At 51.1% G+C, this 14,449-nt stretch overlaps 1 protein-coding gene across 1 annotated transcript in view; it reads left to right on the forward strand.

Annotated features, from left to right (window-relative positions):
* Window positions 1-14,449, forward strand: part of FGFR1OP (FGFR1 oncogene partner) — a 28,333-nt gene that overhangs the window by 4,101 nt on the left and 9,783 nt on the right. The window contains 7 exon segments of the mRNA XM_023748383.1: window positions 16-67; window positions 3,854-3,908; window positions 4,345-4,433; window positions 5,100-5,237; window positions 8,122-8,202; window positions 10,336-10,395; window positions 14,419-14,443. Of these exon segments, the coding sequence (XP_023604151.1) occupies window positions 16-67; window positions 3,854-3,908; window positions 4,345-4,433; window positions 5,100-5,237; window positions 8,122-8,202; window positions 10,336-10,395; window positions 14,419-14,443 (500 nt within the window).

Below are 14,449 nucleotides of genomic sequence, written 5' to 3' on the forward strand. Positions count from 1 at the left end.
CCCCTTTCTTTTCAGGCGGAGCTCGGGGCGCGTGTTCTTAGCGCTAGAGGAGCAAGAAAAAGTGGAGGTACGACGTGACCCCGGATGCTGCTGCTGCAGTGTAGACGGAGGGGGGTCGGGGGGTGGGGATGGGGGGGCGGGGTGTAGACGGGGTGCTTGTGAAGCAGAGGGCTGCGCCTCTTTATTCCAGGAAACAGGCGAAAGTGTTACTTCGGAGCTGCATTGCCGGCCTCAGGCGACTCTTGATGGTCTGGACCAGCGGTTCTCAACCTTCCTAAGGCCGCGACCCTTTCATACAGTTCCTCCTGTGGTGGTGACCCCCAACCATAACATTATGTTCGTTGCTACTTCATAACTGTCATGTGGCTACTGTTATGAATCGTCATGTAAATATCTGATATGCAGGATGGTCTTAGGCGACCCTTGTGAAAAGGTCGTTTGACCGCCAAAGGGGTCGCGACCCACAGGTTGAGAGCCGCTGCTCTAGAGCAAAGTCACCGGAGCCTGAGGGTTGCTGATGTCACTGAGTGGAGACGACCACCCTAGCAAGGCCCTTCCACCTCACTCTTTTTAAAAATCTTTACTGTTGAAAGTACTCATATGTCCCCCTTTCCCCATGGACCCCCTCCAGCCCGCCCCCGCCCTGTGTCTGTGTCTGTGGGTGATGCACATGTGCACACAAGGTCTTTGGTTGATCCCCCGCCCCCCGAGATTCCACCGAACTCTGTGCCATGCTTCCATGTCTCTGGTTCTATTTTATTCATCAGTTTATTTTGTTCATTAGATTCCACACATAAGTGAGATCATGTGATCCTTGTCTTTCTCTGACCGGCTTATTTCACTTAGCACAATCCTCTCCAGGCCCCTCCGTGCTGTCTCAGAGGGTAGGAGGTCCTTCTTCACTGCTGCGTAGTATCCCATGGTGTAGATGTACCACAGCTTTTTACCCGCTCACCTGCTGGTGGGTACGTGGGCTGTGTCCAGATCTTAGCCATTGTAACTTGTGCTGCTGTGAGCACAGGGGTGCACACATTCTTCCTGAGTGGTGCTTCCGGTTTCTTGGGACATATTCCTGGAAGTGGGATCCCTGGGTCAGATGGACGTTCCATATTTAATTGTTTGAGGAAACTCCATACTGTCTTCCACAGTGGCTGCACCTGTCTGCATTCACACCAGCAGTGCACGAGGGCTCCCTTTTCTCTGCATCCTCGCCAGCACTTGTCATTTGTTGATTTGTTGGTGGTAGCCATTCTGACAGGTGTGAGATGGTACCGCATTGTGGTTTTAATTTGCATCTCTTCTGAGCATCAGTGACTTTGAGCGTGTTTTTCATGTCTCTTGGCCACCTGTGTGTCCTGGAGAGTGTCCGTTCAGGTCCTCCTGTCCATGTTTTGATTGGATGTTTGCCTTCCTTTTGTTGAGTTGTGTGAGTCCTTAAGTATTTTGGAGATGAACCCTTATCTGACGTATCGTTGCCACATCTGTTTCCCGTGCAGCTTCCACCTGACTCCTGACCGACACCTTGTGTCTCTGGGGGAACACAGGGGCGTCAGGTCCTCTCGGTGTGTCCTCCCCGAGACAGGGCTCCCCTGTGCCCACGCACCTGTGCCTGCCTCCTCCCGCCAGTGGGGAGGCTCTGCCGGCAGCACAGCGGCCTGCCCTGGGCTTGCCTCGCGGCCGTCTCCGCTCGCCCTGCTGCTGGCTCGCCTCTGGAGCAGGACCCGCTCTACTTGCCCTCTGACAAGTTTTGAATGAATGTGTGTCTTACACTTGTTCTCATGCTCCAGGTCCCCTGTAGCCCATGGGCACCTGGAAGTCCATCCCTCCTGCACCGAGGCCCTGTCTTTGCTGCGGTCAAGAAGAGTCCTAATTCAGTTTTTCTTGGCTCTGACCTATCAGTGACTCTGTGGCACTGGACGTTAATTCCTGTTTCCTTCCTGAAACTCTTTGACTTTGGGAATGTTTCTGCTCTGTTTTCTCTTGATCACTCCTTGGGTCCTCGGCGTTCACTCATGGAACCTCGGGGCGGCGTCCCAGAGCTGTCATCTGTGCCTCTGCCTGAACCCTGACCACACCAGCAGCTGTGGCCCGGCTCTCCCACCCGTGTCGCCTCCTGAGCTTCAGACCTGTGTGTCCACTGCCCGCTCGCCGGGTCTTACTTGCAAGGCTGTTCCTCAGCCAGAAATCGGCGAGGCCCTGCTCTTCCTCCCACCCGGGCCGCCTGGCTCTCTCAGTTCTGTGCGGAGGCTGAGGAGGGCTCGGCCGCCCGCTCGGCTTAGTTAGTTCCTCTCCAGGCTGCTTTGCCCTCCCTGCTCCTCTGCTGTCCCTCGTCTTCCTGAAGCCCTTTCTCCTCATTGCTCCCAGTGGCTGTTCGTAGGACATGTTCGATCTTACGCTTCCATTTCTGTAAATATTTCAGTTGATCTTAAAATCTCCTACACTAGCCTACTTGAGTGCCTTTGTGATCTTCACCCTCCTCGAGTTTTTGAGTATTCTTAAAACTTGATTGAGGTATAGCCCTGGCTGGTTTGGCTCAGTGGATAGATCGTCGGCCTATGGACTGAAGAGTCCCAGGTTCAGTTCTGGTCAGGGCACATGCCTGGATTGCGGGCTCCATCCTCAGTAGGGCTTGTGCAAGAGGCAGCCGATCGATGATTCTCTCTTATCGTTGATGTTTCTATCTCTCCCTCTCCCTTTCTCTCTGGAAAAAAAAAATGATAATGACCATACCCATGACTTTCAGAAGTTTGCTCCAGCACCCTGGCCAGCTGGCTAGTTAGTTGGAGTGTAGTCCCCACACCGGAAAGCTGCCGGTTCAGCTCCCAGTCAGGGTGTGTACCGGATGCAGCTTTCCGATGTTTCCCTCTCACATTGATATTTCTCTTCTTTCTCTCTCCCTCTCTAAAGTCAGTAAAAACGTGCTTGGTGAGGGTTAAAGATAAAAAGGCTTCTCAAGCCTCTGCACACCCCTTTGGGGTCCCCACCGCACCTCCAGCCTGGGCCACCAGGGCTCTGACAGCGAGGCCATGGGACGCGCCCAGCACAGACTCTCCTTGCTTTGTGTCTGGGTCTGGCTGCGTTCACTCGGCATAAAGACTTGTTCACGGGGCCGCTGGTTTCCCTATCGTGTTAGGCTGTATGGGCGTCTGCTCAGTCACTCACCTGTCAGTGACGGTGGGTTGTTTCCAGCTTTCAGCTCATAACCAAGCTGCGGGGACGCGTGTGCGTGCGTGTTGCTGGGATCGGCCCTTTCCTTGCTCTTGAGGAGATCCCTCGGCGGGGTCACATGGAGGCCTCTTCACTTTGTAAAACGTGCTTCCCTAGAGGGTCGCACCGTATGCCTGTAACTGCTCTGCGTGCATTAGCTCTGATGTGCTAGAAGTGGTTTTTTTTATTTACTCAAACGTCTAATGATAAAAATCAGTTGGCCTACGCACTACAGAAAGTCATGTGACCTACAGGTGGACTGCAAATGGCAAGTGTGTCGTAAATGGTTGATGGCTAAGATGACAGTATCAAAATTCATACAGTTGAAATAATAGTTGTTTTTATAAGTGTTATTTCACATGAGTATTTGAAGATCTGGCTTCTAAAGTACTTGAGTCAGCAATTAGTAAAACTTTAAAAATGACTATACGTCTTCATGTATGGCTTTGTTTTATTAACTTTAAGATATTACTCAGTAGCACAAAGCAGTTCTTTTAGTGACCAATAGTCATGGAATGGGATTAACCATAATTGTATGGGTGACAATATTTTACTTACATCTTTGCCAAAAAGTTATACTTTAATCCACATTTTGTAGTTGTCATCATAAACACATGACACTTACAGTATTTTATTTTTTTAACAGAACAAAACTCCTTTAGTCAACGAGAGCCTGAAAAAGTTTTTAAATACGAAAGATGGTAAGAGGTTCAGCTCTTCTTGTTTATTTTGTCTGTAAATTTTCAAATCGTGACTCTATTTGGGAGAAATCAGGGATTTCAGATCACTTTTTGGTGTCTGTGATCCTTATAGGTCCTTATTTCTTAAAAGGAGGTTTTATTGGACTGCTGTTAGTTGCTTTACTTACCGTTGGTCCGGGGATAAAACCAGCTTTACTGTAAGAGGCAGAGCTGTCCCGTGAAGTGTCACAGTGTCTCCCTGATGGTTGCTGCCAGACCTAGGGTCCCAGTGAGGCCCTGGGGAGACCGGTTTCCGTCACTTAATTGTACGCGGCAAAGACGAACCCTTGCCTTGCTTAAACAACGTAGAAACTTCGCTCCCATTAGTGCGCCTGTCCTGTCTCAATGTCAGGAGGCTCAGGCGTGAAGGCTCACTCACCGCCTCTCTTGCCCGCAGGCCGGCTGGTGGCCAGTCTGGTGGCAGAGTTTCTCCAGTTCTTTCATCTGGACTTCACCTTGGCCGTTTTCCAGCCTGAAGCTAGCACAGTAAGGATGGTTTTCACCTCACCTTTGAAGCCTTTGGCACGATGAGCTCATGAACAGCTGAAAGTTAACACTTGACAGCTGTCGTGTCTTGCATGAAGATGTTGTTGTGGCTCCTGGTTTTCTTAAGCGCCATCCGTCATCGAGCTGGCGGTGGGTCCTAGGGCCCCTGCTGTACTTCACTGGGAGGGAGTGTTGTGGTAAAGTCGACTTTCTCTGTTAGACTGTAGCTGTTAATGTGGAGACTGGTGAACGAAATAAAAAAAGTAAATATCCTGACTCTTGCATTTTCCATATGCAGAATTCCAAATAGAAACTTGCTCATGTTGTGGCATTGTATTTTATGTGTTTATGTCACACATGTGAGCAACTGTGCTTCCTGTGAAAAAAAGTATCATTAAACGGTGTGGGTGTCTGAGGCCTCTGTTCTGTTCAGTGAGTGCATATTTGGGAGTGAGCTCAGTGGGGGGAATGGGGCTCCATGGCCACCTTCGACCCCCCCCCCCAAATATATATGTAATTTTTAGAAATGGACATTTCATTCATTAGAAAAACAGTCCAGAGAAAGATATCTAAGTTCTGAAAATATTTTTCTTTAAGCTCTGAGTAAATAATCTTGTTATATATCTGTGCACTTACAGCTTACTTTTACATCTTATTTCTTCCTAGTTTCAAGGTCTGGAAGGTCGAGAGAATTTAGCCCGGGACTTGGGTATCATTGAAGCGGAAGGCACTGTGGGCGGACCCTTGCTGTTGGAAGTGATCAGGCGCTGTCAGCAGAAGGAGAGAGGGCCCGCCCGTGGAGAAGTAAGTGCAGCCTGTGCTTTGTTACCTCCTGGTTGGTCACTGTGCCCCCTGCAGCCCCGCCTTCCGTGTAAGTAAGAGACTTTTCCTTGGAAACAAAGTGACACACTCAGATCGGTTAAGTGCGCGTTACAACGAAAACTGGAAGTGTGGGTGCTCTGAGGCCGCCACCCCTGTTCTGTGGATAGATCCTGCTCCCCGCTGGCTAGTGTCACCTCCCGCTGACTAGTGCTAACCCCCCACTAACTAGTGCTCACCTCCCGCTGACTGGTGCTAACCATCCTTTCTGTCTAGTGCTCACCTCCCGCTGACTGGTGCTAACCCCCCACTAACTAGTGCTCACCTCCCACTGACTGGTGCTAACCCCCCACTAACTAGTGCTCACCTCCCACTGACTAGTGGTAACTATCCTTTCTGACTAGTGCTCACCTCCCACTGACTGGTGCTAACCTCCCACTAACTAGTGCTCACCTCCCCGTTCCTCCGGGAAAGGGGTCTGAGCTCGGGGTGGGCATCCTGGAGCTCCCGCACAGGGCACTGCACAAGAAATGGCGAGAACACTCCAAGCATTAGTCTTAGTGTTTTTCAAACATAAAGGCCGAGTTACAGACTAGTTAATTTTTGAACTGAAAGGCTTTTTAAAACTAGATCTAAAACTGTTTGAGCTATTGATTTTGCTTATTTCTAGACATTTTCTAATTTCTGTGTGTTTGATTAGCCATTACCTTTCTTACTCTTACCCTTCCCTTTTAGAAATACTGCTAATGAGGTTAACGGTTTGATTCCTGTTTACGGAAGGTACTGTCACAGACTAGACAGCATCTTCACCGTCCCAGGGAGCTGGTTAAGTGGGTGCTTCTGGCCGCAGGGGATGTGAGAGTGGAGGCTGCGGCCGTTTCTCCGTCTGGACAGCCTCAGAGTTTCTATTAGAGCCTCTGAGAACCGCTCAGGCTGAGTGCTCATTGCACGATAAATAGATTCTTTTCACTAAAAGGGAAAATGTAAGAAAATTATGTGTAGTAGAAGGGTTGAGAGCTGTTCAAGATCAGATGCTTTCGTAAGAAAATGCACATTTAAATGTTTTGTGATTACAAAGGAAGTATACAATAATTGATTAGTTCCAAACATTCTGAGTAATAATTTTTAGTCAAAGGGGGCAGTGTGTTTCATGTTGAAATTTTGTTCAACTCAACCTTAACGTGAAAGCCGGGCGGGGGATGGGCAGGTGTGGAGGGAGGAGGGCGCCCGCAGCAGAACTGCCTCTGGGCAGGCGCAGGGGCCTGGCCGGAGCACAGGCTGTCCCCATGGGCTGTCCCTGCATGCGGGCCTGTGATCTCATTCATTCATAATCGTTCGACAAGGTTGGTGAGCGCTTATTACAGGATGGGCACTGCTAGCTGCTAGTGAACAAAAGAGACACACGTTTAAGGCTCCCGCTCTCCTGAGCCACAGTCTGCAAGTGCTGGTGACAGCTCTTGGCTTCTGTGGCCTGACCTCTGTCTTGTCTGTACCACCCTCCCCTCCCCTCCCCTCCCTTCCCATCCCTTCCCCTCCCCCCGGGGTGCACCTCATGCACGCATGGTGGTTGCCCATGTTTCTCCCAGGTCTGCTCTCCCTTCTGTACTCACACGGGGAATAGCCCAGACTCTGGAGCCAAACTGCTTAGGCCAGGGGTCCTCAAACTTTTTAAACGGGGCCAGTTCACTGTCCCTCAGACCGTTGGAGGGCTGGACTATAGTTTAAAAAAAAAAACTATGAACAAATTCCTATGCACACTGCACATATCTTATTTTGAAGTAAAAAACAAAACGGGAACAAATACAGTATTTGTATTTGCATGTGGCCTGCTGGCCGTAGTTTGAGGACCCCTGGCTTAGGCTCACACCCAGCTCGGCCACGCCCTGTGGGGGGCCCTCCTCAGCCACGTGCCTTAGGCTCCTCCCGGGAAGTGGAGGTGGCAGAGGCAGCCCGGGTGGGGTTATGGTGAGGACTGAAGGCATCAGTGTGTGAAACTCGGGGAACAGTGCTGGGCGTTGGCGACCGGACAGCTGCTGGCCGACATTATCGTTCCCTTCTCTGATTCTGTGGCCATTACTGTTGGGATGGCTCCCTAAGGCCCGCTCCGTCCTTTCCCCGGACCCACCCACCTGCTTACTCCACTAGAAGGCTGGACTCCTGGGGGAAAGTGTGACTCCATCCTCCTCCTCACCAAGTGAGAGCCACACGGGACAGAAGTCCCGGTTCTGGTCCTTCTGCCACACTCTCTGCTGGTGCTGGTTTTGTCCCTCCGACGCCTTGCTTCAGCCCAGGGCTGCCTGCTGTGTGCCCGCTGGTTTAGAAGGCGTGGGGAGGAAGGGAGGGCTGCCCTTGAAGAGGGCGGCGCCCACGAGGGAGAGGCTGTGCGAGAAGGTTTCTTGAGACAAATGAAGCGGTAGCCAGTCCAGGGGGCAGAGCAGGTGTCTGTGGAGTCGGGCAGGACCAGGGGGGTCAGGCAGGGAGGGGGCCTCATAAAGCACAGGCTGATTGAGGAAATGCTTGGCAGCTAATCAGAATCTAAGTGTGTTTCGTTTTTTAAAATTAAAATTGGGAAAATCTAATGATATTTATGTTAATTAGGAAGAAATCAACATGCCAACACGTGGAGTAGTTTTAAATGCTGAAGTTCTACGACGGGTCCTCAAACTACCCGCCGGGTGTTTTTGCCGCCGCTGTGTGCATAGGGATTTGTTCATAGTGTTTTTTTAAACTATAGTCCGGCCCTCCAACGGTCTGAGGGACAGTGAACTGGCCCCCTGTTTAAAAAATTTGAGGACCCCTGTTCTATGAGGTGTAATTAGTATATTGATGCCTTATGTGTAAATGTTTTAATTTTCACGGAATGTTTTAGGGTGCACTGGATCTGGCCGATGCGCATTCTCCACCACCGTCACCAGAAGGAAAGCTGAGCCCGCACACGGGCCCCAGTAAGGTGAGTCGGCGGCTCGGACGGTCTGGCCCGGCACGCCAGCTCGGCTTCCTCCGTCTTACGCGGCACACTCCTGTTCAGTTTCTGCCACTGCTTGCTTCCTTTTGATGAAGTATAGAATTTTAAGCATTAATTATTTTGCTTTAGTTGGTAGTTTTTTAAATTTTGTGTAGTAGAAAGGAATATGCTGTTAAATAAAAGTGTAGAATATTGGACTCATTTGGTACTTTGAACGTTACTTCTCATTTATAAGTTCCTAACTGGAGCAGGTTAGGCTCGAGTGTAGAGCGCTGTGTTAATAGTGTGGCCGGGTGACAGTCTGTTTATGGTAATGAGCCGTTCTGAGGATTCGTCAGGTCTGTGCGCTGGGGCCATGTTGGTGTGTGGTTTCGGAGTGGCTGAAGTTAGGCCCTGATTCAGGGGTTTGGTGTCACAGAAAGTGAACTGGGTGGACACTCGTTCGCAGTCCGGGTGTTTGTGCTGGTGGCAAGTGTGTCTGGGACGCGCTGGAGCAGAGCGCCCGCTGGAAGAACCTGACCCACCAGAGGGTGGGTTTGCGCCGAGTGTGTGGGGACCGGCCTCGGGCCCCTCCCAGGAGCAGGCCAGAGTGTTCCCGGGCAGCCGGGCTGGGAGAGGGGTGACAGGCTGCCGAGCTGCCGGACGGCTGCTTGTTGGGGGCCGAGACATGGGCTCTGGGGGGGCTGCTGCTGCTCTCGGCTGTGGTTGGTCCTTCCTGTCGTCTGAATGTAGAAATGGGAGGGATTGGGCGCGGGTTTCCAGCCAGCAGAGGCCATTGTGCTGGGGCCTGTTCTGCTCTGAGGGAGGGGCCTTCGAAGCTTTCCCTTGAGCTCAGGGCAAGTTCAAGAAGAACCTCGGAGCGGAGCTACCAGGGAGAAAAGCCGCCTTCGAAAGCTCTGCTTCCTGTGAGAACACCTGGCTTTCGGGGTTAACATGGACACAGTCCCACATCCTGACTAGTTAGTACCCAGCGCCTTGAGCTGTTTCGCAGTTCCCTTTTGTAAGTGATTGCTTTTAAAGCAAATTAGCAGGACTAACCTTTCACATCAGGTCTGTCTTCAAGATAAAGTACTCATGTCTGTTCTGCCTGTTCTTATTCTCTTTATAGAAATTGCTTTAGGGGTTAGGAATTATGTGAGAATCGGACACTTTAAGTCAGCGAGGAAGTGTTGCTCTAAGCCAGCGATGTTCCCCCTGTGAGCCGCAAGCACGGTTCCGCATGCAGTGTGGGCACCGACCTCTTGCCCGCAGACTCAAATCTGAATGACAGCAGCCGACGCAGCATGGCCGTCCCGTGTGAACGAGTCTGAATGACCCAGCGTTTGGGGTCAGATTGGCAGAGTTTTAGTGATTCGTCCGTGTGGGCCATGAGGAGGAAGGTTGGAAATCGCTGCTCTATACAGTCCCAGAGGAGTGATGGGGTTTCTGAGGTTGATCAGAGAACAGACCTGTGGGGCCCTCACTCCTCCACCTTCTGACTGTTTCCCGTGGAGCCTCTGGCCTCAGTCACCCCACAGGGAAACGCCGCAGCTCGTCTCTGCGGGGCCTGGGCTCAGGTGACTCCCGTGGTCCTCGCGGGTCTGGGTCTGGATGCCAATACTTAGGTCACCCTTTCCTCGCCCTGAGCCATCAGGGGCTCTGGAAGGGCCTCTGCCTGCTGTCGCCCTACTCTGAGAGCCGACTGCTGTCGCCCGACTCTGGGACGGGGTGGCCCAGGGCAGGGTCCTGCCAGCCCTGGGGCCTGCTTTGTGCTCCTGAGCAGGGGGGCGGGGCCAGCGGCCTGAAAGGAAGCTGCTCAGGAGTTCAAGCCTGGCTTCTCCGCGCTGCTCCGTGCGCACGAAAGAGGGCCTGTCTCGCGGAGGGAGGCCTGTTCACGCGGAGAGCGGCCTGTCCTCGCGGAGAGCGGGCTTGACCAGTAACTGTTGGGCAGGGTGTTTAAACATGAGTTGAACCCCTTGAGTAAGAAAAGACTTAAAGAATTGGGCTTCCTAAAGGAACATATTATCTCCATTTTAAGGAAATTTTCTAATAGGAATCCTTTTTCGTTTGTTTATGAATTAGTTTATTTTGAAAGATTTACACTTTGTGGTAAAACGTCATTTTTATTCTCATGCTCAGATACCAAGGTATAAAGGACAAGGTAAGAAGAAGACAAGCGGGCAGAAGTCTGGTGCCAAGGTAACATGCATGAGGGCAGAGGGACAGCAGCCTCGTGGGCCCTCGGGCCTGCAGCCCCATCGCGCGGGGTCACCTTCTTTTGAAACGTCACCCTCTTTTATCTGCAGTCAGACGTGATAAAGTCGCGGTGGCATAAAACAAGAAGTCGTTGACTTTCAGTTTTATCCAGGTGAAAGTCATATGTTGTGTTTTTAAACTGTGCTGTCAGTTTTATTTTGAGGATTTTTTGTTTTTTTGGCAACAAAAAAAGTTGAAAATACTTATTTTTTGAATGGATGGTCATGTACATATTCTTTACATGACTTTTATCTGAGGTCTGTAGAACATTGCACTACTTTTTGATACATTCCTATCGGTAAATTAAAGGCGAAACTTAGTTCCTTCAGGATGTTTGGTGTGCACAGCTGTGACCCCGCGCGTGTGGCTCAGCCTCAGAGCCCCGAGAGGAGGGCGGAGCCCCAGCGCTCAGTGCCTGCTGCTGGCACTGCGTCCTCCCCAAAGATCACAAAAATGGCCCAAGCCCGTATACTGGCCCCTTTTAAATGTTAAATATTAGAGGTCCGAGAAGCAGTGTCAGTCAGTCAGTTCTTACGCGTGTGAGAATCAGCTGTCCCCTCTAACGCTGCCGCATGTGGGGCTCAGAGTCCAGGGGAGCTTGGTCGAAGGAGAGATTCCCGAGGACTCGCTGTGCCGGCTGCCTTAGTCCTGCTGGCTCAGGGGCGAATTCCTGCCATTTGTTCACACGATTTTTATGCCTTTCCATGTGAGATGTTTCAAAATGTTATTCACACGTATGTCTGACCATTTACATAGAGAAACTCGTGTGTTAGGTGCTCTGCGCGAGACAATGACTGTGGTCCTCACTTAGTCGATAGCTCACAGGGGAGTCGGAGAGGTGAGACGTGCCTTAAGATCGTTAAGAACACAAACCGGCACGTTTTCATGGATGCCTTTAGTCAGTGTCTCGGACTGAAGAGCATGTCATGGAACCACACTTGCAGAACCTGGTTGGTGTCGTGGGTTTGAAGAAGTGGGTCCATGGGAACAGCACATGGAGGGAGACACATTGCACTCTGGGTCGTGGAGCAGCGTGGGGCCGAGGGGACTGAAGAGCTGTGCGCCCGGCCCCGTAGCCCTGAGCCCCAGATGCTGCCTCCGTCGCTTTGAACCCTGCTTCCCTCTGCGTCCCTGGCCTTGTGTGGAGTCGCTTTAGAAGGCTGGGACCCAGCACCGTTTCCAGCGCGTAGATGTCCTCCGACCGCCATCCCTCTGCTTTCCGCTCTGCCTGTGCATGCAGGAGGTCCCCCCCTTAACCCCCTCCATCCTAACCTCTCACTAGCCCCACACCAAGCTGCATGCGTGTGTCATGGCGGATGGACACAGCCGGCCGCCAGGGGGCGCCGTTCACACGCAGCCGGGCAGCACTTCCCACGGGCAAAGCCCAGAGAGTCGCCCTGCTGGTCCATGACCAGCTTGTGCAGGACCCCGAGTGGAGCAGCCAGAGAGCCCAGGGCACCCGGGCGCCCAGCCAGGCCTGCGGGGGTGCCTGGTGGCTGCTGTTGTGAGAAGGCCCGAGGTCCTATTACAGATGGACTTGTAAAAAGTCCTTCACCTGTATACGTATAAAACTGATGGGCACTTACTAGTGTGAGCTGTCAGAATGCAGAGCAAAACCTAAGGTTTTGACCTGATTGAACTTGGGTCAGATGAAAGTTGTATTTCTGGGTTTTGTGATTGCGGGTCAGTGAGGGGTGGGCAGATGGTGAGTGGGAGGGCGTTCTTTAACGCGTTCACATTCTGCAGTTGATGCTGGTACTGACCCCCGCGTGTTCCCTGTTCACTGTGAACCGCTCTGTCGCCTGAAGGGACTGTCAGATCACAGCAGCCTTTGTAGCTCTACTCACTTGGGTTTTTACCACTCATTTGGGAAAACTGAATATTAGATGGTTTTGTTTTTAATACTTAGAATAAAATTTTTTTTATCTTCACATACAATATAATATAAAAGATCAGCCTTTTTATAATCAGTTTTCAAGTGTTTTTAAACTTGTGTATCGAGGTATTTTTTGCTTCAAGTTCTTTTAAAAAGGACCATTTCTTAAATCGTTGCTCCTTTTTTAAAAAAAAAATTCTGGCATAAGCCCAGCATCACGTTGATTTAGGGCCATGATGTGTGTGTGTGTGTGTGTGTGTGTTTGGGGTGGGGGATGTTTCTGTGTCTATTACAGACACCTCGGTTTTCTAGATAAACCAAGCATTATCGTTCCCTTCACACACACACATCCGTTCTGAATGCAGGAGCACACATAGTGGGCAGTGTGCCCAGCACTCAGCCTGGCCAGCTGTCCACTCCTGGCTGCTTCAGACCCGAGCCCTGACATCTGGGCACTACTGTCCTCTGGACCCCGAGCAGCTGGCTGTTCAGGGCTGAGTGTGGAGCCGCTGTGCGGGCCGTCCAGTCTGGTTTCAAAGCCAGAGCGCTGGCTCCGAGCACCTGCAGGAGAGGAGGTCTGGCTTGCGAAGGGAGCATGGAAATAGGTCTTCTCCAGGACCACTGAGCTTCTAGAATAACACAGTGTTTACTTTCTATGTGCATGAATTAAACTTAGGGGCGTATGTGTATGTGAGAGAGAGAGACAGACAGACAGACAGACAGACAGACATGCAGACAGCTGTAGTAAAATTTCCTAATTTATTAGTAAGTCTCGGGTCAGAATCTGCCTTTGGTGGGTTTGGGGAAGGAAGCTGGGGGATAAGCATGGGCAGGAAGAGAATTTGCATGAATTTTTTAAACTTGGAAACTTTATTTGGCTTTAATGTTTCTCTGTTACAAGCAGTTCAGATTAAGCCTTTAGTTTGGAAAAACTTTTTTTTTAGTTCATAAGACATTCTAGTAATCAAGTTTTTGGTTATTGTTAACACAGGCATGTCTAAGGGCAAAAAAAATCGATGAAGGACAGAATCATGTTAGGTTGTGAGGATCAGGGCCAACTGGAGACAAGGGAATACGTGCTGTTGCGTGCCAGCTGGGACAGGAGGGAGAGCGCTTGAGAGCCTTGAACATCGGTGTAGATGCTCAGGGGCTGGCCCGTGTAGACGCTCAGGGGCTGGCTGCAGGTGCCATGGACCGGGAGGTGCGGTGCGGGGGGGGGGGCGGGGGGCGCCCTCTGAGGTCTGAGTGGAGGCCGGGCCTGCACCGGCGGCAGATCTCTACTTTAGACCCAGCACGTAGCTACGGGCCTCCACGTTGGTGTGCGGGTGAGCTGGGCCCTGGGCGGAACGTGCTGTGTTCACTTTGTTGTAATACTTGGTTCGTTTGTGTGAACTAACCTTCCTTTGCTTTCACGCTGGGAACATTGACTTAAGTAATTTACAGAGCAGGGATAGAGGTGTAAGAGGAAATGGGAAGGTCGTTTCTAAATGGAGTGGGCATAGCCAAGGGTTCCTTTAGGGCAGTGGTTCTCAACCTTCCTAATGCCGCGACCCTTTAATACAGTTCCTCATGTTGTGGTGACCCCCAACCATAACATTATTTTCGTTGCTACTTCATCACTGTCATGTTGCTACTGTTATGAATCGTCATGTAAATATCTGATATGCAGGATGTATTTTCATTGTTCCAAATTGAACATCATTAAAGCATAGTGATTAATCACAAAAACAATATGTAATTATATATGTGTTTTCCGATGATCTTAGGCGACCCCTGTGAAAGGGTCGTTCAACCCCCATAGGGGTCGCGACCCACAGGTTGAGAATCGCTGCTTTAGGGGGTGAGGAATGGTGTCCCCCTGTTTCTCTGACATTTTCCCCACGGTGCCGGAGGCCTGGGGCGAGGAGGCCTGGGGCGAGCGTGCAGCAGTTGCTCTGGACCTCCCGGCGGTCACTGCAAGCCCCTCCCACACCCCTCAGGGCCTCACGCACTCCTTCCCAGGGGGTTGCAGTTGTTCAGGACTCTATGATTTAAAGCACCTATTCCAGTTTTGTTTGACCAAGGAGACCTGTCTCCCTGTCTTGTTCTAGAAGGCCGGCAGTGGTGCGAGTGAGAGCGATA

This window comes from Myotis lucifugus, unplaced genomic scaffold, assembly GCF_000147115.1.
Source record: "Myotis lucifugus unplaced genomic scaffold, Myoluc2.0 scaffold_1346, whole genome shotgun sequence".
Classification (NCBI taxonomy): domain Eukaryota; kingdom Metazoa; phylum Chordata; class Mammalia; order Chiroptera; family Vespertilionidae; genus Myotis; species Myotis lucifugus.